Here is a 25,662-nt window from a genome sequence, read left to right on the forward strand (position 1 = left end):
AATCAGGTAACTGAGACAGCTGCTAAGTGACTAACAGGCGGGCAGTGACTACAGCCTGGCTGCTCTGAACAAGGGGATGGTTCACATCCCAGGTGGGACAGAGAAGGACGATGTGAGATTTCATAATGATGCTCAGAATGGCATGTAATTTAAAACTTATGAATTGTTTATTTCTGTAATTTTCCATGTAATATTTTCAAACTGCAGTGAACCATGGGTACCTGAAATTGTAGAAAGCAAAACTGCAGGTAAAGGGGAGGCTACTGTACATAAAAACCAACTGGACTGTGAGACAATTTATAAAGTTCAGGGGGAAATAGTAGTGGGTGTAAAGGAAAGTGAAGACTTTGACTTTATATGGATTGTTTTATTTTTTATTTTACTTTGTTCTTAAAAATGATTTTGAAGGTATTTCAGAAAGTGTTAAAAAAATTACCAGTTCCCTGTTGCAGCTACATTGATGTAACCGACTATTTTTCTCCATTGTTTATTTTTTCAAAACTAAAAGACTTCTCAAATCTGCTACTATCTATGACACAAGATGCCTGTTTTATTCATTTTCCAACAAATATAGGGTGTCCCAAAAAAATGAATACAGACTTTGAATGATAGAAAATCAGTGTTTATTAACATACAGTTCATTTTCAAAATTTAGAAGAATCTACAGAAATGAATAATTTTTTTGTCAATGCCTGTTTTCAAACCGATGAACATTCTGGTCCAGGCACTGCTGATAACGTGAAGCAGTGGAATCATAAACATCAAGAATCATTTCATTTGGTATTTGTGCCTTCTCAGATATTTTTATTTGTGTGTCAACTGTTGCTGGTTTTGTACGGTAAACTTTATCTGTTATGTATCCCCATAAAAAAGTCTAGTGGATACATTTTCTTTGTTCAAACCTTAGTCTGGCTGAAAAGAAAGAAACAGCAATTGAGCTATCAGCTGTTAAAGTGTGTATACATGTTTTTGGGACACCCTGTATCTGTTACTTGCCTGCTCTGCATAAGACACCATGTTTGGTAAAACAGAAGATAGCAAAGGGTTATAAGACATGGTCTTGTCCTCAATGATCTCATAGCTTCATAACTTAAAAGCCCTTTCTGGAAAAAGTATGTGTGGGCTCAGCTCAGGTGTGCCTCAACATGGAAATATTTTCAGTACGCTTGTGATGTGAAATTATTCCAGTTGTCATGAAATGACATGTGGGTGGGCTCCATTCTATGAAGACAATAAGAAAATCACCACTTACAAATGATGAAATTAGTGTGTGATGGACATTTTAAAAGGGAATTATTCCCCTTTAAAGAAATAATTTGTCATAAGCCTCTTTCCTGAACGTATAAAATGTGATGTTGTTTATGAAAAGGTTTTTTTTACATCAACTTTTTGGGCAACACATCTATTATGTAAAGTAAGGAATTCCAGTGTAGGACACAGACTTTTCAGCCAGTGAGTGTTTCCCTGCTATAAAATAAGTCAAGCACACATAGGGACATGTAGCTGAAGGCCTTCACGACAGCATCATGTCCGGCTCTGGGGTCTGAGTGGATAACTTAGATCAAACGTTGGCTGGAAACCCAGTGGACATGCATCCTCTGGGGCGTCTCTCCACTGCAGTTGCCACAGGAGCTTTGGGCTGATATAAAGGGGACAGCGGGCAGAACATGCAAATTATTGCAGATGTGACAGCGGGGAAGGAAGAACATAAGAGAAAGCTGGCCCTCAGAAGCTGAAGGATCGCACCTCTGCCCTGACTAGAAAAAGGACGGTTGAATCCAAAATATAGTCTGTATTTTTCCCAGAGAGACTTTAAAAAGGCAAAATCCTCAGTGAAAGAAAAGGGAGTTGATATGAGCTCGAGGTGAGACCCGAAGCATTCGAGGAGCAGCGATGGCAGAGGGCCCAGCTCGGCCTGTGCCTGCAGCAGAGACTCAGGAAACGTGCTGACGGACTGAGGGCCCGCGCTGAATACTGAGGACACCATATGCGCCTGGCCCCCAAAAGGAACTCGAATCCATAGTGTGCACAGCTTGCCAGCTCTGAGGGTGAAGACAGAGGCGGGAGCTCACGGGCACTGCCCTTAGCGGGGCCCTGCACCCCCCCCCCCGTCGCACTGCACCCGCACGCAGAGCAAGTGGCTCTCCACGTGCCTGGGCGCTCGGAGGCCCCGCGCCCCTGTCCCCGAGCAGCCGAGCGCAGCGTGCAAACCCCGAGCGTGGCCCAGAGACAGAAAGGCAGGCGGCCTCTGCGTGTGTGCGTGTGTGTGCGTGCCGGTGTGTGCGTGTGTGTCTGAGAGGGCTGGAGACACACGGAAAACTAATGGCACATTAGTCCTTCTTATGAACGTGTGACTTTTGCTCCTCAGTTTTTACTCTCCCCTCACTTTTCTTAAAAGTGGCTTGCTGATCACTGACGGGCACTGCTTCGGGATTTTGGTGAATAATATGTTTCTGAAGACCTTTCTCCAGGAAGCTTGGTTATCCTGTTCTCCCTGGGATCAGGAGGCAGGAGAGAGCCCAGCCTCTGTCCAGGGCCTGGGCGCCGGTATCCTTGACTTAAGCAAAGTGGATTCTGAGGTAGGAGGTGCAAGGCTGGGAAAGATGTCAGTCACGGTGTGCCAGGGCATTTGGACATGTTCTGTTTTCTGGGATTTCTATATTTGGCCGGACTACAAGGTATTGAGGTGGATAATACAGAAGAGATCTGAAAACTGCACAGTGAATTTTCTCTTGAGGTTTTATATCTAAAAAAAAAGATGCAATTTAAAATGCATGTGAGAAAAAGGTATGTGAAAGTTTTAAAAAAATAAAAGAAACACCAAGAAGTGCTTTCAACTAATATTAAAGGTTATTCACCTGCCATAGATAAGATGGGCTTGTTGCTAAGCAACAGAGACACCAAGACAATGGTGGGCCAAGAAGGTACAGGAACTCATGGGTGTTTTAGTGTGAATTCTTGTCACAACTGGAACCAGGCTGACAAGCTTCTCCCATAATGGGAAATGGCAGAAATGAAGATTCAGTGGACTAAGAGAGGTGAAACATCATGCTTTATTTGCCTAATACACCCAATTTTTATGTGATGCAGTTAATATTTTTAATGTAGGATGGCCTGCTTATCCTAGTGGAAGGAGCTCCAGACAGAATTTTAGAGTATATTAGACAACTACCATGGGCAGAAGCAAAGCTGGATTATCTTTGCAGTGTGAATATGGTGTATTCTGAATGAGAAACAAGAACTCAATTCATCACTCATTTAACAAAGGCATTTGATTGTCACTTAGAAGTGAGATTTGATAGGTGATGTCAGATGTTAAAGGGTATTTCATATCACAGTTTTTTTCATAGGAGTATCAGCACTGTCCATTTCAGAAATCTTAAAGATTTTGGCTATATGATATGCATGGTTTTTATTCTAGATCCCCGTAGTATTTAGAATTCTTATTTTATCATTCTTATTACTAAAGTTGTATGGGAGGCAAAGAAGATAAGTCCCCTTCCCCCAAAAAATGTTGGAGAAAGGGATCAGAGGGCTTTTTCATTGTTTTAAGGTGGAAGAGCAAAAGTAGTCAGGAAACTGTTGAAATTCACTGTGTCAAGGCCTCTATAGCAATTATTTATAAGAAAGTCCATGTCATAGACACTGATGAAGATTATCATTAACTTTCAGTAATATGTTTATTGCACAGAATTATTTCCGTATGTTTTTATTTGAAGAGCTCAAAGTACTGAACCCCGTGCTTTATTTATTTTTTTTAAAAAATATATCTTTATTGATTTCAGAGAGAGGAAAGGAGAGGGAGAGATAGAAACATCAGTGATGAGAGAGTCATTGATTGAGCCCACAACCCGGGCATGTGCCCTGACCGGGAATCGAACCCTGATCGCCTGGATCCTAGGTCGACGCTCAACCGCTGAGCCACGCCCCGGCCGGGTGAACCCAGTGCTTTATAGTTATGATTTTACAGTTTTATAAGATTGTGAGAGGATCACATTTTACACAGAGTGAAATGGACCTATAGTGTATATATATATTATATATAGTAGAACTTTAGTTCCCCAAAACAGCAGCTACCCAGATTTCCCACAGAATGTGAACATCGTAATATATACATGCCCCTCCCTTATGTACCCCCATTCACACACTGAGTTAGATTCCAAAGTGACTCAAATTGAGTGACCATCTAACTGACCTAAGGACCCAGTGATTTAGAAGAGCCAATGTGATTACTACAAAAGGGACCAAAACAATGAGGCTAAAAAGTTCCCTGTGTCAGTTCCACCCATTACATATCTTTACGAACAAGTTCTAGAATTTATAAAAGATTATCACCGCAATTCCACTTCTACATTCATACACAAAATAACTGCAAGCAGGAACTTGAACAGACACTTACTTGTAAACAATGTTTATAGCACATTATTCACAAGAGCCAAAAGTTGGAAGCCACCCAGATATCCACTGATGGGTAAATGAATAAACAAAATGTGGTTTATACATACAATGGACTATTACTCAGCCCTAACAGGAAATTAACTTCTGATACATTGAAATCATTATGCTAAGTGAAATAAGCCAGGCATCAAAGAGCAAATGTATGATTCTAGTTCTGTGAGGTACCTAGAGTTAGTCAAATTCAAAAAGACAGGCAATAGAACAGTGATGGCCGGTGGCCGGGGCGGAGGGCAGTGGGGACAGCGCTTCGTGGCGCGGTTTCAGGGTGCGACGGTGCAGGAGTGCCGGCGATGCGCAGCGGCCTCGTGCCGCTGAACTGTGCACCGGGTGGGCAAGAGCAGGTTTAAATAACACGATAATTAATAAATAATAGTGCAAGACTAAACTCTTTGCTTCACGTTCTCACAACTGTAAACCTACTTTTGACCCACTCTGTACTTAAAACAGTTAAAATGGTCCATTTTATGTTATATATATTTTACCACACATAGAAAAAATAATGATTAAAATAAAAAAGATCATTGTCTCATTCTAACTCAACACCTGAGTTATTTCTTGCTGAAAGTGCATGCTTCTGTTTTTTCCTGTCCTGACCTGAGGTTCAGACATACAACGGTGGTGTCACACTATGCTCAGTTTAAGCTCGGGTAGGATGCTACAAGGTCAGTTTAATAATTTCCTCTCCTGGAAAGGTTTCTTGCTGTTGCTTTCTTGAAGCATTATTTATTGATCTGCTTGCTCAGGCCAGCCACATGCTTGGGGCAGCACAGAACGTCAAGAGAGGAGCCCAGTCCTGCCCTGGTTGGAGCTTACAGGACAGATGGCAGGGTACAGGAGCCCGTCCACAGACTGGACAGATGGCCCGTCTTTATTCTGAAGCAGAATGCTAGTCCTGGGATTTTGGTTCAATTATATCAGACTATTGATGAATCTAAGTTTCTGTTATTAAAGAAGAAATGAGAGTTCACAGGGGACTCTCAGGAAAATAGTTAATTAAGCTAGGAGAATGGAGGCAGGATGCTTATAGGCATGGTGCACTCAGAAGACCAGTGGGGTCAAGTACTCTAAATATCCTTTTGATACTATGATTGTTCGCAATCAAGTCTCCTGAGAAGGGGTTAGCGGTGTAAGTAGCTTCATTTCTCAACTAAGTGAATATGCGCAACCTTCAGGCACCCTTCAGACTTCAGCCAGAAACTTCACAAAAGATCACCATTTCGGCTGAAGTCAGATCTCAGGATAGGCTGGATTTAGTGGATGTGGGGGATGGGTTCTCCAAGTTTAGTCTGAATTACATCCAAGATGTAAGAAGCGAAGAGAGCAAAAAAGATTGATGGGATTACTTTGGGAACAGCTTGAATTTTGAATTTTCTTCCAGGTTTACATTAGGAATCCTAATTTTAGCCTGTGCCTCCTCACCTCGTGTTTTGACTAGTACTTGGAAAGCTATAGAGTTTTCTTTATTCACCTTTAAGCTCCTGCTATTCCTCTACACCTTAAGAAATCTACAAGCAAGTGAAACATCATGGTAAAAGCTGTTGTGTGGCCCCCAATTTCTAAAACACACGCTGATCAATTTGGGGCCCTACAAGTTCACCTCCCATTAGTAACTGACCTCAAGTCCTGGAAATGTATTGGTGGACTGTTGCTCAAGAGGACTTGGGCTTCATTCTTTTATAGGCCATCTGCTGTAGCTCAGAGAGAGACACTCTTCAGAGACACTCATCCTTCGATTCTCAGAGGTTTACATTATATCGATAGACACATCCCAGAACAGAACTACTTCTCAAGAAAGACAATTTATATGGGTCATTAGAGTTTGTGTTTGTTATGGGTTTAAAAAATTATTATATTATAAAGTTGACCTTTTTCTCAGGGGTATACATGTCTATGAATTTTAAAATGGATCATTAGTTTTGTCAACACCCACAATGCACATGAGTTGAATCACTAGTGTCATAATTAACACATAAGAAATGAGTAAAATTTTTGGAAACTTAAAATCTCCCTAAAATTGAATGTGGAATATATGTTTCAGGATTTGTTTGTAATAGAAGGTCAATAAATATTCATTAAACAGACAGCAATGTCCATAACAGCGTAACAGAAAAGGATTATAACACAGACTTTGTTTTTCCTTAAGTTTACTATTATTTTAATAAGAAGAAATACACTCATGCAACATGTTAAAAATATAAGCAAGGATATGATTAAGTTCCCAAATCAATAGAACAATGCCTAAGAACTGTAAGAATTCAGAAGAAAAGTCAATGTGGGTCAAATTGGGGAAGCTTCTCTGAGAAGGTAAGATTTGGGGCAAGCCTTCTAATTCATTTGTCCATAAATAGCCCTGCCACTCCCTTGGGCTCTGATATACTTAGAACTGATGTTAGCTTTTTTCCTATAGCAAGGGCGACCTTGTCAGTTGATTCTAGTCACCAGCCAAGTAGTAGCAAGTCCTGAAGCATGAGGGAGGCATAGGCCAATTTATTTATTAATTCAAATCAATATTTCCAAAATGGAATGGAATCAGCAACAAGCAGCATCGCAGTCTCTGGGAGGCATTTTTTCAGTGCAGATTCCTGAGCCCCCTGCTTACCTGCCCCAGACCCGCTGTGGGAGAATGTCCGAGAGCCCAGCAAACAGCTTTTTTAGAAGTTCCCCAAGCGATTCTAATGTTCTTGGGGGGGGTGAAAAAAATATGATTTCATCAAGAAATAAGCATTTATTTATATAATATATAATTTTATGCACAACTGAATCACTCACCTGTTTTGTTTTATTTTGTTTTCTTGCTTCCCAAATATTTTAACACTGTTGAATGTCTAATTCTAGGCCTATGTCTGTGGTTAAGGCTAGTAACATATCCTGGCACCTCCTTGCTCTGTGGACTATGGTAACTGTGCCATATCTGCATCTCCGAATGCTTCCAATGCCACAACATGCCACAAAGGGGGCTTCGCTTGGGACAGATGTTAGTTTATTATCTGCCATCTTTTCCTCTCTTGGTTTTGGGCAGTCACAGTTAAAATCATCCCATCTCTTATAATTGTGTTAGATTTTACTGCATTCAGCTGCTCCATCTTAATAGTATTTACCTAACTGAACACCGTGCTCCCAACCCTTGAGAGGAGTGATTGATTTCTCCACCAGCAGCAGCTCTACAGAATTTCAGGAGTTGGTACAGATGCTACACTGCATGAACAAAAGATTCTCTATAAGGGCTTTTTCGGTCCTTACATACACAGGCTTTGTTTATAAATGAAGCAACAAAGGCAGGGAACATCTTGGCCCTTACCACAAGGGTAAGGCACCTCCACAAACACAGGATGCAGAGAAATGGACGAGAGAAGTACACAGCTATTAAGAGCTTGTCAAAACGTCTGCTGGAAGAGGTGCCAAGTATGCCTGCTGACCTCCAAGATGAAATGAGGACATGGAAGTAATAGAATTCAAGCTTCTGCATTCTCTAGCTGCTAGAAAGGATAATATCACCTACGACTCAAGGACACTGTAAGAAGAAATGTGGCTGCACTGGTAAAATGCTATGAGGTCTACAGACACATAGACACTGGATCCTTGTATCTTCTGGCCAATGCTATTCCATTATCTAAACTTTCTCTTCGCAATGCAAGCTCTTCTCTTTCTAACTTTCTTATGAAAGATTTCAAATACATAGAGAGCAGACAGAATAGTCAAATGAACACCCACGTGCCAATAGATCAACTTCAACAAGTTTTAAATCATAGTAAGACTTATTTATCCTTACCCTCACCATTTTCTCCTTCTTATATTATTTTAAATCAAATCTCAGATGTTATATCAATTCATCTGTAACTATATTAGTATGTATTTCTAAAAGATAAGAGCTTAAAAATAATTGATATCATGATCACATTTAAAATTAACAATAATTCCAAATATCCTGCCAGTGTTGAAATTTCCTGTTGTCTCATAGATAGATAGATAGATTTTTTTTTTATAGTTTGTTTAAGTAGGATGCAAATAACGTCTGCATATTGCAAGTGGTTGATATTGTTCTTAAGTTCTTTTAACCTATAGATTTTCTTCTTTTATATTTATTGCAATTTGTTGAAGGAACTATCATGTGGCCTATGCAATCACCGCTTCTCAAACCGTAATGTGTACAAATCCCTGGCACTGGATCACATGCCAATTCTGAGTCAAGTCCGGGTGGACCTAAGACTCTGCATTCCTAACAGACTTTCAGTGGTGCTGTTGCTACCACTGGACGGACCAAATCGAGTAGCCAGGCTATGGTATAGCCCACAGTCTGGATTTTGCAGATTGAATCTTTATGATGAGTGTATTTTAACATGCCTTCCTGACCTGTATATTTCCTCAATTGGTAGCTGAGTCCAGAGAGTTGATTAGATTTAGGTTCTTTCTCTTTTTTTATATAGGTAGTAGGTTTTGTTATTGTTTTGTTTTTCTTTCTTCCATTAGGAAGCGTGTAAGCAATGCTTGGTTGTCTCTTTCTTTGTAATGCTAGTAGGTTGACTTTCCATTAATTTATTAGGGGGTACAAAAGGATGAAATTCTAATTCTCTCATTTTTTCATTTATTAGCTAGAATATCACCGTAAAGACAAATCTCTCTTCATCTACTGTGTAGTTACCTAGTGATATAGTTAAGAATCTCAGGGGGAAGAAACTTTATTCTTTTCCTTTATTTACCAATTTTCAAAATACTGAGTGGTTTGCTGGCATCTTCCTATGCTGACCAATTAGTTTTGTGTGTGTTTTTTTAATTTGGTGGTGATCGTTGTTGCTATTGCTTTTAAGTTCATTGTGAACTCATGGATTTAAACATATCTGGTGTATTTTAATCCATTTCAGTTGTTATCTTCATATGAGAGACTTCAAGTTGACCTCTGAGTCCTTTTGACACAACCCTAGTAGTTTTTTATTGCTTCCTTGCTTTTATGCATGACAAGATGTTCCAGATTTGACTTGTATTACATTTCCTGACCAAGATCTCCAATCAACCATTTCTCCAAAGACCATTGTTTCTTTTAGTGGATACTGGTACTTTAAGATGATATTCTGGGCACTACAGTGCTCACTGCCACAAGTTAATATAGTGGAAACTTTTTAATCCCATAAATATATTCTTCAATATTTTCAGATGTGTATATATATATATATGTTCTAGAAGTATTTTATGCTATTACTTCATTGCTCAGAAAATGCTGCCTAATTTCTAATAAACTTCGGAAAGATCATATAAATAAAATATTTCTGATTTGTTTTATTAAATCAGAAATGTGGACAGGGGAGAGGAGGCAATGTAAACCAAAAAAGCATCATCCTTACAGTAGTGAAAACTTTGCAATAAAAAGTCAGGACAGACCTTGGACAAATTACTTAACTTCCTCTAAATCCAATTTCATAATCTAAAAAATACTTTCCCATATGGCTGTTAATAAAAGGCCTTCGAAGCCAGACTCTTTTCATACATTTTCTTGGTTAATCAAATAGAAACATTTTCAAGTAAATAGTGTTTACCCTGTTTTATAAATGAGCAAACTTTCCCAAGGTGACACAGCTAGTTAAGTATCAGAGTCAATACTTTAACTGGCTCTGTGACTTTGACCTAGAGTATAGGTGGGAAGTAAATGAGAATGTGAATATATGTTGCCTCTGGCCCAGGGCTTGACAAGTGGTTTTCAGCAGAAAAACGAGTTACAGGTAACAGAAGTGGCCTTGGTAAATGTGTGCTCGGCATTTGGGATGAGAGATGGAAGGGTGGACAGGGGAGACGAGGCTGGCCAGCTTTCTGCTTTACCAGGGCTCCTGACCCATTGACACTCCTCTTGTTAATTTCCCTCGTTGGGTCTAACCTGTGTGTCCACATGACAGATGCTCTCATGCCCAAGCTCAAGGTCAGCCCTCCAGAGTTCAGGCTGGCACCTTCTGTCGTGTTGTCTTTTGAATATGCTCAGCGAGTGGCAGGAGTCCGGAGGCGAGCAAGCTTTGGCTTCTTCCCCTTACACTGTGTGTCATTAGCTGCTACACAGCTCTTCGTTCAAAACAAAATTTACAAAACTGACAGATTCATCTGCTAATGTCAGGAGGCATCAGAGCCAATTACGGGAAACCTCCAAAAGGCATGTAGGGTCACTTTTCACAAAATGGGATGAAGAAAAAGAAAATAGTCTTGTCATTAAAAAGGGCAAATACATTTTCCTCTCAGCAGGCTCACACCAGGAAAATAGAGAGATTTATATTAGTACATAGTTTCATTATGATTGCTCTGAATAATTTCAAATCAAAGCATCGCCCCCATACACAGCCAGCCTGTCATTAACCATCTTGAGCTAGTGAGCACTTTTTCCCATTGTAAGTGATACCTTTATAATGACAGAAAAGTTAGTATAAAGCACGAAGTTTTTACACTCAGGGTAGCAAATAATTGCACACATTGTTTAAAATCATCTGGAAAGAGACTAGTTGTTTGTTTGTTTTAATTTGAATTCAGACCCGGAGAATTCTGAGGTCTGGTTATTCTGAGATGTACCTAATGTGTATGTACTCAAGTTGTTGAGCAAGAGAGGGACAAATGCAGTTGTGTTTGAGGAAAACCTACTGCAAAGGTTTAGAGGCATGGCCCCAATACTACCCTTACCTCAAACCAATTTGTAAGAGTTTAGGCGGAATGAGAAAGTTTAGAGTCCACACAAGACCACCGTCTTTCCTGATACCAGTTGCAAGTTTGGGGTCAGGGCCCCCTAGAACCACCCTCAGGTTCAGTAATTTGCTAGGACTCACAGAACTTCCTGACAATAGTTATACTCATGGTTACAGTTATTATAGGGACAGGATACAGATTAAATTAACCAAGGGAGAAGCTCATAGGGCAGAGTCCAGAAGTATAACAAGCCCAGAGCTTCCATTGTCCCCTCCCTATGGAGTCAGGACGTGTTACTTTCCCAGCACCAAGATGGGACCATATGGACAAAATATTGCCAGCCAGAGAAGCTTGCTAGAACTTCTGCATTTAGGGTTTTTATTGGGGCTCCATTACATATACAGGATTGATTGCCCACTTGGCTGATCTCAGTCTCCAGTCCGTGGGCATGACCAAAGCTCCCACTGTGTACCACGCTGTTGGTGTTTCTGGCGTGGCCAGCCTGTACCTAACTCACATTCTTAGCCTAGGACAAATCCCAGATCTCTTTCTGGGCAAGGTTAAATTCTTGCCCAAGTGTTCGAATATTGATTTTTAGCTATCCTGAAAATCTTTTTCTTTCGTTAGCTGCCTATTTGTTTTAGCTGCCTGTGTGATAAAATTTTGCAAACTCACTATCAATTTTTATATTTAAATGAAGAAGAAAATGTTAGCAGTTATGTTCTCTCTCTGAGGAAACATTAAAACCATAGGAAATTTGGGTGTTTTGGAAAGCCGTACAATAAAAATACGCCGCATAAAATCAAATATATTAGCTTTATGAAAGATGACAGCTTTTTTAAAAGAAAAACAAAAGGAGAAGTTTTCTAAGATTCAAGTGGTTTGGTTCATGATAAAAATGGTAACATGGAGCCCTGGTTGGTTTTGCTCAGTGGTTAGAGCATTGGCCTTAGGTCTAGAGGGTCCTGGGTTTGATTCACCAGCCAAGGGCACATACCTCGGTTGCAGGCTCAATCCCCTGCCCGGTCAGGGCGAGTTTGGGAGGCAGCCAACCAGTGTGTCTCTCTCACATTGATGCTTCAGTCTCTCTCTCTCTCTCTCTCCCTGCCACTCTCTCTGAAAAGTGATGGAAAAAATATCCTCAGGTGAGGATTAAATAAAAATTAAATAAATTTTTTAAATGGTAACGTAGATTGAAATACACATGTTGAGAAGTTGAGGCTTTCATTTTTGTATTTCATTTGCAGTGTGGAAATGTTTTTGACTCAGAAAATAATAGAGTTCATAATTAGAGCTAGAATATTGCATTTTAATTATCAATGCCAAAAGTTGTAAGTTGGAAACAAATAAAATAAACTTACTGTTAAGAAACCTATCTTGTGTGCGACCACATCTATACTTATGTGTTTTTTCTCTTGTATTCAGCTTAAAGTAACAGCTGCCAGACCTGGATGTGATTACGATTCATTTTCAGCTGCTTTGAGATATTTTTCCAAACCCTTACTCGGCATTTCTGGAAATCATCCAGATGACTGAGCAGCTTGAAAAGGTGCTATTCAGCTATCACACCTTAATAACACGATCTTCCATTGACTAAGTAATTTGTCTGAATCACTGTGCGAGGCAGAGTTGAGGATATGTAAAAAAAAAAAAAAAAGAAGAAGAAGCACGGAGGGAGCCTGGGAAGGGATGGCAGAGGATCTGGGAAGGCTCCATGAGGGAGGCAACATTTGGACGAAGTATTGCAGGATAGGTGGGAGCGTGGATGAGAGTGGGGTGAACTAATGGGAACTGAGGCAAAGCCTATTCTCTCTGCTTTCATTGAACCTTTCAGTGGATTTTTCTCTTTTACATCTTGCCTGCCCATCACATGCACCTTGTGTGATAAGAAGGACCTTGGAAACCCCTCCCCAGAAGCCCCCACTCTGGAAAGTCCCAGCAGGACTAGAGTCTCAGGGCACAGAGCCAGTGCTGGTTCAGGCCTCAGGAAGGAGGAGTGTGTTCCCATGGCCTCCACCCCCAGGTCAGGCGGGGAGATCAAACAGGGTAAGGTAAGGGTCTGGACCAGGGGAGAGGCATCGAGGAAGAGGCCTCAGCCTGCCTCTAATCGGGACAAAAGTTCTATCTGGCCACAGTGTGATCCCTCACAACTCACCAGAGAGAGACAGAGTGTGTGTGGCAGAAGTGCTGGTAAATCACTAAGGAGGTTCCCTTTCCCTGGCTTCCTCCAGCGTCCGCCCGCAGAGCTCGCTGGTGCGTGGCAGGGGGCTGGTTAAGGATTCCAGGGTTCTGGGACCCACCGATTGCTATCATGTCCGTGCATATACTTTGCATTAGATATTAGCTTAAACACATCACTCAGGCTGCCTTTAATTTACCTGTGAGAGAGTTTTTAGGCGGCCCGTGGTCAGCCTCAGGTCTGTTTGCTACCAGGCCAAGACGTCCAAGGACTGCCTTTATGCTCCTCCCCAGCTCACCGTCTGGCTCCAGCAGTGAAAATGAATGAAAGACTACAGAATGAAACTTAACCTTTGATGTTTCTCTCTTTTGTATTTCACCCTCACACTCAGGTCCACATTATGAAGGACAGGGGGTTGCAATCTTTTTTGTGAACAACTGACATTTTCATTTCCTCGTTAGTGCTTTTATTTTGTTCACTTTTCTAATAAAGAGAATTGGTTTGAATTCTACATCCTAATGCTAAGTGTCAGCTTTTAAAAGCAAGTAATTAAAATCTCCATCGTAAGTCTTTTTTTCTTTCTCATTCACTGATTGCTACTTCAACACTCCCCTTTGGAGTTCTGATAAATAAAGCAGCATTGTAGTTTCAAACCGGGGCCGAGGAAGCGTCTATTCAGCGAGGGCCTCGCTCTTGCTGCAGAGGCTCTGCGGGGCCTGCTGGGCTCTGTCCTCGCAAAAAGACCCAGGAAGGGGCGGCCACCATGAGAGCCCTGAAGGGGAATGCAGCCCCAAGAACAGTGCAGCTCTGGTCCCTTGAGCTGAATTCACCTCGGTGCTGCCTTGAGGTACTTTTTTCTCTGCTCAGACTACCACTGGGGTGAAGGAGTACACTGTGAATGAGGGCTCCTCTGTCTTCCAGTCGCTGATGTGCATGTGGACCAGGCTTCAGTGTTTGTCCATAGGTTTCCTCTTCCTAAAATTCATCATTTGTCAGCCACCACCCCTCACCCACCCGGCGTGATCATTGTGACGATGCCCTAGGCTTCAGCCAGCGGCACGGCATCTAACAGTCATTCTTGCCGTGAGACGTTTTTAAGCCATAAAATAGATTTAAAGCCTTATTTTATATTTTACAAGGGAAACTCGGTCATGGACTTAGATCACATCTTTGATACCAAACTGATGGTGATGGGACACATCCTCCTACCTAAGCCAATTCAGGGGTGTACACACATCTGCTCCACTGGGCACTGGAAACCCCAGGGGGCGCCGTGCACGTTGGCTTCAGTCGATGGGCAACCCCTGGAGCTGGCAGGGGAGCACCCTGCAGGTGGGTTTAGACAGGGAGATCATGAAAGACGCTTCAATGAAAAATGCATGACTCCTGAGGACAATGACACAGTTACAAATCAGTGAAGCAAAGTAGTGCAGTACTAATGAGCATGAAACCTAGTGCCTGACTCATGCATTCAGATCCTGAATTATTTATCTGTGTGACGCTTTGGGAAAGTTACTTAACTCTTCCAGGCCTCAGTCTTGTCATCTGTAAATAAGGTTAATAGCAGTATCTACTATATAGGGTTATTATGAGGATTAGGTAAGCTAATATTTGTAAAGCATGTAGACATTGCCCGATATATAGTATCATATCTGTTACAAAAATTCAAAAATAAATTATGTTGACCATTCTTGATGCTTAGTAAAATTAGATATGAATCCATGAGCAAGAGTGTCAATAATTGCACATTCTGTTCTCAATTATTGAAGTAGTTATTGTGCTGGAAGACTGTTACTTCAAATTAGAAAATTTTTAATTTTAATTATGTTTTATACATTTGTGATTACTTGCATACTCCATAGTCCTTTCAAAAGAGAATGAAAAAATAAAACTCTATATCAGTTATAGAGATACACATGCACAAAGATGATCTTTGCTGCACTGTTCCTAACAGAGAAAAGGACTTACATGCTTACCAGTGGGAGACTGGGTAAATTGTGACATATTCATAAAACGTGAAAATATATATCACTTAAAATAAATGACTTAGCTCTACATGAAACAATAGGGATACACTTCTAAAGCAATGTTAAGCATAAAGAACCCCAGAAGAATAACATGTACAGTATGTACAATAAACTTTCATTTAAAGTTTTTAAAAATGCCAAAGAAAGCTAAATACTATTTTGGATATCATACACATGTAGAAATGTGTAACAAAAACATAAACATGGCCCTGGCCCGGTGGCTTAGTTGGTTGCAGAGTCCTCCTGTACAGTCATGAGTTCAACTCCTGGGCAGGACATATACTCAGGTTGCAGTTTCAATCCCTGGTCGGGGCGTATATGGGAGGCAACGGATCAATGTTTCTCTCTCATATCAATCTCTCTCTCTCCCCCACCCCATCCTCTCTCTCTAAAATCAATGAAAACAAAAAACATACCCTCTGGTGAGGGTTTAAAAAAACTCATAAACATGGGAGATACACAATATCAAAATGGTATTTGAGGAGGAAAGGAAGGAATTTGAATCTGGCAGGAGCCGAATGGGGGAGGGGGGCTTTAATTTCACCTGCAGCATTTTCTGTCTCAGATATATATCTATCCATAGATAGATAGATAGATAGATAGATAGATAGATAGATAGATAGATATGAAGCAAACATGGCAAAATGTTAACGTGTATTAAATCAGGTTGGAGGTTACTTTATTACATCATTATTTTTTTAAATTATTTATATTTGAGCATATTGATAATAAAAATAGTAACGGAATCCACTTTAATGCCAAACCATAATTATAAAGTTTCCATCATGGATTTTATTACTCCTTCTAGTTAATTTTTTAAAAAGAATTTTAAAATATTAACATACCACCAATTGTGCTATTTCTTATGGCTGGCCTTTTTTCATGAGGTTTGGGGAGTGCTTTCGCACAAGGGCTCTAAAGAATGCATTTTCATTATTCTAGAAAGAATTTTAATGGCCTGTTGTACATCAGTGTTAATGAGAGTCATGTAGATAAATCCCTAAGCAGTCCTTTTAAAGGTTGCATTTTTTGCTCAACCAAAAATAAAAAGCTCTCTCTCACCATCCTGGATAAATCTGCTAAGCAAGCGTGTTATATGTTTTTAGGTGCTTCAAATTAAATAATATGGAAACATTTATTTAGGGTGTTTTGCTTTGAAAACTTCCTCAGCAAAACAGCAAGGCAACTAATCATTCCTGTGATAATGAATTATGCTTTGAATATGTTATTGATTGCTGGAACAAACAGACCATGACCCAGATTTTCGGTGTTGCATATTGAGATGTGGCTGGTGTGTTCCGAGTTTGACAATTCTCTGTTGATTGTGTAAATTAACTGGGACAGTGACCTGTGACTGTAGCATTGCAGCTTTGCGGTTAAATATGTCATCGACCTTTTTATGCCCTATGTATAGTGTGAAATGGTCACCAAATTAATTTTGTCAGATGTCTGCATTCTAACTAGAAAACAATTTTCATTGCCTGTAACATGAATGTTTATGGTAGATATATTTTAAATACCTTGATTTCAATGCTATTTAACATTGGTAAGATTATTAAATGTGAAATTTATTCATATATTCTGTATTATTTATTGGCTGCTCACTATGTACTGTTGGGTCCTAGAAATAAAGTGATGACCAAGACAATGACACTCTCTTTAAATTGTTAATAATCTAATGAGTATGAGAGTCAAGAAAATAGGCAGTTATAATACAGTGAGATAAGTACTATTTGTGGGATTTGCAAAGGGTATTAGAGGAGCACATTACAGGGAAACCCAAACCAGTCTAGGACAATCAAGGTGAGAGATCAAGGAAGGCTTTCTGGTGGTAGTGTCTATGTTGATTCTTCATTTGGAGACTGGAGGGAGAATAGTGTAAGCAGGGGAATCAGCACATGGAAAAGCCCAGAGACAAGATAAGAGAAAGCTCACTTTGGGCCAAATGTTTGGATTGTTACTTTGGCATGAAGAGCCTTTACTACCCTGGGATTGTCTTACTTTGGAATTCCTAGCTCAGGTCATCCTGAGGATGGCCATGGAATGTCAACCATCAGAAAATCTTAGATTTAACCCTCAGCTCAATGCCCAGGCCCCACCCAAAACTAATTAAGTCAGAACTTCTGGGGGCTGGTCCCAGGTATTGGGATTTTAAAAAATCTCTCAAGATGTGAATAATTAGTCAGGTTGAAGATCACTAATTTGCAAGATAAATCCTGGGAGGTATGTTGATTTATCAAATATGTAGTCAAGTGAAAAAGGCAGAAGTGCTGTGCAAGGGCATTGCCAAAATGAGCTGGCTGTAAAGAAATGAGCTTGAGGATCATATCCTCCCTATGCATCTAAGTGCAAAACAATAGTAAGTGTGACTCATCTTCTAGAACTGGCTTTTGGCATTATTCAGATAGACAATAGTTCACACTTTTTTCAAGTCAATTATTCATTTATTCCAAAACACTTAGCTAACCCTTTCTATATGTCAATATGCTAGGTGTGTATATGACATTTGATATCTTGCCATTCAAAAACTCCCAGTTCAGTAAAGAGATAATTTTTAAAATAGTCACTATCATGTGAATCAGGTGACAGGACTATACATAGCTTGGGTACAAGCTGCCTAGCTGGGGAGTAGTATCAGGCAAAAAATCAGAGAATAGCTAAATTTTTAAGAATGGAGTTAGAAATTCACTGAGACAGAAAGATCTTTAGTGTGTTTGAAACAAAAGATATGAGCAGTGTTGCATCCAAAATGAGCCTAGAAAACTGGGTTAGCTGCTGCAGGTCAAGAGACCCCTCTCTCTTCATCGCCAACTAGTCTCAACCCACTCTGACTTTCTCTATGTAGCTGGAAAGCTTCATTTTCACACGTCTCCATATGATTGAAAAGACCACCTATGTGATGGTCACTAGAATAAGACAAAAGGCGGAAATCAGGAGTTTGAAGTTCTGAGAGTGGCCAAGAGACGGGTAGGGGCATAGAGTCTGTTGAGGTTCTTGAGGACCAAGTAAAGCACAGCTATAGTACTGGAGGCATGTGGCACCAGACAACCAGCTTGCAAGATGGCCTCTAATGATCCCTGCCTCCGCTGGGCTGCCCTCTTTTCATTTCTCTCTATTTTACCACAGTCCTGAAGTTTCAGGTGATTTGGACTTTGTGTGTTTAAGCAGCCTTTCTGTCCCACCTTTCCTTTTATTTTAATATGATGTAATTTTTTTCTTCAAATGTTCCTGAGAAAATGTTTTGCTTGGTGAACTAAAAACCTGCCCAGTCTTATTCTCACATGGAAAGTAATTTGAAGGGCCAACTCTACAGTGAAGACTATTAGCTAAGTAAAAACATGTCAGCCTTTGATACGTTGATTTATTTGTTTAATTAAACATTCGAGAAGGCATGGTTAAACTACAATATGACAATATTTTAGAGTCCTTCTAAATATACAGTTTATTATGTGTTTAGAACCTAACCCATTTCTTCTCAACTTTGTAACACAGGAGAAGAAAACCTCCTGGCAATTTTACGACGACGATGGTGGAAGTACATGATCCTGGGGCTCATAGACCTGGAGGCGAACTACCTGGTGGTGAAGGCCTACCAGTACACGACGCTGACCAGCATCCAGGTACCGACGGCTCTTCTTTCGTTTGCGGCCTTCCCCATTCCCAGGTGGCATCTGCTTTCAGTTTAGTCACTTAGGAATCTGAATACTACTCTGTAAGTTTTGCAATAGGGTAGAAATTGGTTGTATAAAAGTCAACTTGAACTTGATTTCTATGTCATATTAAATTTTCCTAATTCAAGTGTAATTGGACATCTTTTTCCTCTTCATTCTTAATACACCGTGTTAACCATTGACAATGCGGGAAGATAATTTGTAGCTATGACTACTGCCCACAAATTTTATGTCAGTAGGAGAAGTATTCATAAGCATAAAAGTAAGTATTTTAATCAGAATTTACAACATTTCAGAATATGTTCATGAACTCTGATTAAGTAATCAAAATGCTTAATAATCTTTTCTTTTAGCTTTCTTTAATGTGAAGCTTTTGCAACCTGAAAGGACAGAATTTTTCCTAGAGGGACAAGATTTAAATTCCTAAAATGTGTTATGCATGAAGTTAGCCACCGTGTCCTCCTTCCTCTCTATCTTTTACACACATATGTACACACGCACACACACACACACAAATGCACATACACAATTATAGGTTTAACTTAGCTTTTCACAATTTTCACCAAACACCACCTCTATTCCTCATTACATCATAAACGGTAAGCTTTATTTTTGTTTCACCCTTATTTGCCTTTTAATGGCAATATTATGAATTTATACTCATTCCAAAGTGATGGAACAAAACATTGCTCACATATTAGAGTTTAACTTGATACCTCAATGCCATCCTAATAATTTGCTTAGAAACAGCAATAACAAAAATAGAGAAACAAACAAGCAAACAAAGCACCTGAGTAAATTTAGATTATATAGACTGAATGAAGCTATCTAAGCGTGAGTTAGATGGGGCCACACGCTCTCCCTGCGTGCCCAATGAGAGACAGGAAGAAGCCTTCCTCACAACCAGTGAAGAAAAGCCTGTTCTGACGACCACACAGGGGACAGGATTGCTGCCATGAGCTAACTGGCTTAAACCTGGACTCCCTGAACTAATACAGCATGAGATTTCTCCGATCGATTCTGACAAATACTTCTCCATAGGGGCACTGCTGGCATTCTGGATGAGATACATTTTTATGATGTGGGTCCCTTTTCTACTTTAATGATCACTTAACATTCCTAGCCCCTGCCCACTAAGTATCAGTAGCATCTTTTTTAGCCTTTTTAACAACCAAAAGTGTTCCCTGGATTTCCAAACGCCCGCTAGCGGAGAGGTACCGTCTCTGGTTGGGCGTCCCAAGCTCACCAATCAGCACTCACTCCTAAGTCAGGGCGGGATCAATGACACCCAGTCACACCTCTGTCACCCACTGAGGGACAGGGCATGTGGTGGAGGCTGGGAGAACAACCGCAATGCTGCCACGGCCAGCTTAGCACCCACCTCACTTTGATAAGCTCCAATATGGCAAAACTCTCTCCTGTGCTTTCGTGGCACCTAGTTCTTCAGCTCTTTCACCACAGCCTGCCTTACCTAAGAATGATGTTTGCTCCCATCTACTCCACCACACCCTGAGCTCTTTCACAGCAAGGGTGGCTTCTCCTTCACCTTGGAATCTGCTGGTAGAAAAACCAGCACATACTAGGTATCTGATACCTAGTTTAAAGAAGTTAATTAAATTGCATTGATTTCCAGTATTTTGAGGCACAGAAATTCCCAGCAGTTCTTTACCCAAACATAGAGGCTTCCAGAATGTCTATACAGATGTGGTGGGGAAAGAAAGTGAGGAATTTTGACTTCACGCCAGAACTGGAACCATTAATCCAAAATCAAAAATTACAAATGGGCCTATGGGCAGTGAGGAGGACCTTTCCCCTTTTGAAATTACAGTTGACTTTTGTTTTTACTGTTAAGTATTGAGAAGTGAGGACCAATTATTGGTTTTTAAGTTCTATTGTGGGGTTGTGAGTATGTGTGTGTGTGTGTGTTTTCAGAAAAAAAATTTTTTGTACATGTGTGTGAACAGTGACAATTTATTCTTAGCAATTGGTTCCCTGGTCCTCATGTGTTTAACTCATCCCATTTTATATGACACCACTAATATAGCCAATCACCTCTCTCAAAGTAACTCTTCGATACCCTATTAATGCTGCATTCTATGAAAAGTTTAATTCTGTAGAAGAACAAAAAATTGTAATTCCACTGAAATATCAGTTGTTTTTCATTGTAAGTTACTGAGCAAGGGATGGGGGAAGAGATAAAGCAAGTTGAATAAAAAGGCCCTAGAACCATTTTCCCACCTACAGTAAATTAACCTATTGAAAAATAATAATGGTCAGAACAGAAGACGTTTGCTCTGAGAGCCACATCTATAGTGCTGTTTAGTAATTTAATTCTGTTTACTCGTTGCAAATGGTTAGAACTAACAAGGACCTACAACTCCTTGTTTCTATAAATATTGAGTGCATAATATGTGCTGTGCCTTCAGTTTTTATCATATTAATCAATGAGGAAAATATATTAATTAAACATCTGAAAAATGTGCTAGTTATTGCAGATGATGTAAAGAGAAATGAATAACCTTGCCCTCCAGGAGTTTCTGAACTTGTGAAGGGGATAAGACACACAGTCCATTAATAGTAACACCAGGGATTATAAGAAAACAGACACCTAAGAGCTACAGTTTTCAACAGAGGCAGAGTTGATGTTTATTTGCCAAGGCAAGAAAGTGCTTATTCAGATGAGTCCATAAGATTAGATAAAATATGAGTACAGCTTCGTACTTGGAATGAAGAGCATGCCGGTAGCCTGGGAACAGGAAACCTGAGGAATTTGTTTGGAGAACAGTTTTTCCAGTTTGATTCATCAGTCACTTAAAAAATAATTACTGAATATTTCCGTGTTTAATACAGTGTCTTAGGTGGTAAACACACTTGTGAGCCAAAATACTCTCTGTATTCTCATGGAGTTTCTAGTCAAATGGGGAAAAGAGCCTATGGTCAAATAACTAATGAATGGATGTGTCATTATAATTGGGGATAAGTGTTCTAAAGGAAAGCAACAGAGTCTTTGAGAATAACTGTCAGAACCACCTGACCTAAATTGAGAGGTTGGGGAAGATTTCCCGAAAGAACTGACTGCCGATAGAGCTGAGATCTAAAAGAGGAGTGGAAGGTTCACTGGGGGAGGGAGGCCAGGCAAAGAAGGGAGCATGCTCGAGGCTCTGGGGAGGAGGGCCGCGGCAAGCACGAGGCTGTGGACAGGGTCCTGTGGCTGGCCACAGAGTGAAGAGTGGTGCGAGATGGCCGGAGAAGGGGACAGAGGCCAGGCCCCGCGAGTCTTGACAGCCAGGTCAGGGGTTTGGTCTTTAGGCCAGGTGCCGTGGAAAGCCAGATTTGAGTTTTACCTGCCACTCAGGCTGTGGTGTGGAGAACAGATCGAAGCAATGGGTGCCCATAAAGGGACGGGGGAAGGCAGAGCTGAAAAGTTACGTTGGGGCCATATTGCAGGAGGCCTTCAATGCCGGGACAAAGAGTGTGACTTAATTTTGTAGGTAAAATAGAGCCTTGAAGGTTTCTGAGGAAAGAGGTGATAGGATGTGACCCAACAGCCCTCTTTCAAAGCACTTGTGTTTTAACAAGACGGCCTTCGTTAGCAGCTGGCAGAGCCCCAAGCGCTTCTGTGTCGCTTCTCTGAGTGACAGAGGTCGGGGCAAGCAGACTCGGCGAGGCCCTCCTGCCCCGTCCTCCTGCCCGGCCAGCTCATTCACCACGCTTACGATCGAGTGTCACAAACAATTGATACATGAAGGTTGAAAGGAAAAATATATCCTGAAATGATTATAGACTAAGGAAATTGCAAAAATATAGAGAGTTCTCGGAACTGTTCACACAGCTTTCCCCAGTGGTGACATTTTTATGACTTTGGTATAATGTCAAAACGAGGATATTGACATTGGTACAATACTGTTAACCAGACTACAAAGCTTATTCAGTTTCGCCCTTTCTTCCTTCACTCCAGTGTGTGTGTGTGTGTGTGTGTGTGTGTAGTTCTATGCAATTTGATCCTGTGTAATGCGCTTCACAAATATGTTTTTTACAAATTGAAGGTTTACGGTAACCTTGCATTGAGCAAGTCTATCAGCACCATTTTACCAAGAGGTTCAGATGACGGTTAGCATTTTTAGCAATAAATTATTTTTAATTAAGATATGTGCATTGCTTCTTTAGACATAAAGCTATTTCACATTTAATATACCACAGTATAGTGTAAACATAACTTTTACACACATGGAGAAACCAAAAAATCCATGTGACTTGTTCTATTGTGATATTGGCTTTACCGCAGTTGTCTGGAACCAAAGCCTCAGCGTCTCCGAGGAGTGTCTGTGTGGGCTTGTGTAACAACTGCCACGGTCAGGTACAGCACTGTCCCATCGCCACAAAGGAGCTCCCTATGGAGTCACACCAATTTCATCACCCTCACCCCAGTCACCTAGCAACCTCTAATCCATTCTCCATCTATATAATTTTGTCAGCTGTAGAATACTAGAGAAAATAGAATCATACAATAACCTTTTGAGATTGGCTTTTTCACTAAGCATAATGCCCTAAAGTCCATACAAATTGTTGCATGTATCCACAGTTTGTTCCTCTTTGTTGCTGAGTAGTATTTCAAGGTATAGATATACCAAGTTTGTTTAACTATCACCTGTTTAAACATCTGGGTTGTTTCCAGCTTGGGGCTTTTACAAACAAAGCTGCTATGAACATTATGTGCAGGTTTTTGTGTTAACATAAGATTTCATTTCCCTGGCATAAATGTTCAAAAGTGCAATTGCTGGATCATATAGGAAGTGGCTATTTGGTTTTAGACACTGTCAGACAACTTACTAGAGTTGCTGTGTCATTTTACACTCTCCCCAGCGATGTATGAGAGAGACGTCGCTCCTCATTCTCATCAGCATTTGGTGGTGTTATTTTTTGCTTAGCCATCCTAAAAGGTGTGTGGTGGTATTTCATTGTGGTTCTAATTTGCATTCCCTAATGGCTAATAATGTTGAACATCTTTTGGAAAAAAATATATTTTAACTTTGTCTTTATAGTCAAAAGCTAAAGAAAGTTACCAATGGCAAAGATAACATTTACTCAGGAGAAAGATAATAAAGAGAAACAATGAAGTGAAGAAACCCAGCTGTTTTCTTTATTAGAAAGTAAAAAGAGAGATGGTAAAACCATGATGTTGAATTTGTAAGGATTTTATTCTAAAGACACATTTGTGGGTTTTTATCTCTTAACTTATACAGAATAAATGGGCTGTGCCTGTAACTCTGAGACAGATTAGCAATGACATTTGGTTAAATTATAAAAGCTACCCTATTTTTATAACTGTGCTATATAAACCATTTCAGTAGAAATATCAGCTTTATGACTTCTTGCCAAAGATGATTCATCTTTCTCCAGTCATGTAGTATTAAAATGCAAATAGATGAAACTAGTGAAATAAGAAAAAAAGCAGGTCTCTTCAAACATGATAGTTTGGTAATTAAAATCTACTGACATTGGAAACAATTTCTCGTACTTTTGCTAAAAACCGTACTGAGGGCTCCGTGCCGCTAACACATCCCCTCCTTCTCCCAGTGGATATTTCGGAGCTCTTCCCGTCATTCAGGCAGATTTCATGAGGAACAAAGGAGAAGAAGAAATCCCTCTAGCCCTGACTGCTTCCTTGCTGCCCACTCCTCTGACTTTGGCATGTCAGCCAAGTGAAAGCCAGCCTCCCCGGCGTGCAGTGTGATTTCCAACCTGGGACTAATCCCACATGGCATGCGCACGCCAAGCACATGGGTAACACTCACAACGCGCCGCAGCATGCGCATGCGGCAGCTTGTCCCGTCGCTTCATCTGACTCTCGGGCCTTCCTGGGCCCACTCTCTGGATTTAGATAGGCTCCGGATTAAGTTGTATCCGATACAGAGAAAAACTGGGTAGTTTGTACCTTCTTACATGTCTCTGAAGTCTCAAGTGTAAGCCCTGTGAATAGACTTAGCATAGAGTTTTCTTTACTGATTAAAAAATGTCAGTGCTGTGGCTAAGTGCTAGGGACACAACTACCAATCAGACCGGAGCCCTGTTGTGGGGTGACAGACAGCTTAGCACATGAACAATTAGAATACAGTTCGTACTGTGATTTTTTTTAAAAAGTATGTATTCAGCTCAGTGGAAACACAAGAGAGAGGTACCTCCTACCCTCAGGATTCATGTAACTGTGGTCCCATGGTCAAGAAATTATGACACAGAAAAGAAAGTCACTAAGCAGACTTTATTTAAGCCGACCTGGTTTTCCACCTCAGTGGATGAGCCCCAGCAGAAAGCATGCCATGTACAGTAGAACCAGGTCCCATGGGCATGAGTTTACGATTATGAGCTCAGCTTTTAAGACTATGTTTTTTTCTTTATCCCTGTGCGGGACTGTGTCCATGTAATGACTATTCAACAAATATTTTAAAGTCCACTTAAAGACAAAGCTTTCAAAAGTAAAGTCTGACCTTTAAAGGGAACATGATACTCTGAATCTTTCAGATTTCCTAGATCTGGACTTCCTCTTCTCATAATTGTGAAAATAACTGAAATATGTATCAGTTCCAATATAAAGGTTTGATTGGGTGCTGCAGTTTTCTGCCAGCCCTTTGCCCTGATATAGGGTACAGACCCTTGCCCATCACCAGAAGAGCACACT

At 40.4% G+C, this 25,662-nt stretch overlaps 1 protein-coding gene across 1 annotated transcript in view; it reads left to right on the forward strand.

Moving 5' to 3' along the window:
• The window catches only part of SLC35F1 (solute carrier family 35 member F1), a 297,787-nt gene that overhangs the window by 221,256 nt on the left and 50,869 nt on the right, over positions 1–25,662 (forward strand). The window contains exon 3 of the mRNA XM_087817172.1: positions 18,808–18,935. Coding sequence (XP_087673298.1) covers positions 18,808–18,935 — 128 coding nt within the window. The remainder of the gene's footprint in view (positions 1–18,807; positions 18,936–25,662) is intronic.

Source organism: Miniopterus natalensis, chromosome 5 (assembly GCF_054644295.1).
Source record: "Miniopterus natalensis isolate mMinNat1 chromosome 5, mMinNat1.hap1, whole genome shotgun sequence".
Classification (NCBI taxonomy): domain Eukaryota; kingdom Metazoa; phylum Chordata; class Mammalia; order Chiroptera; family Miniopteridae; genus Miniopterus; species Miniopterus natalensis.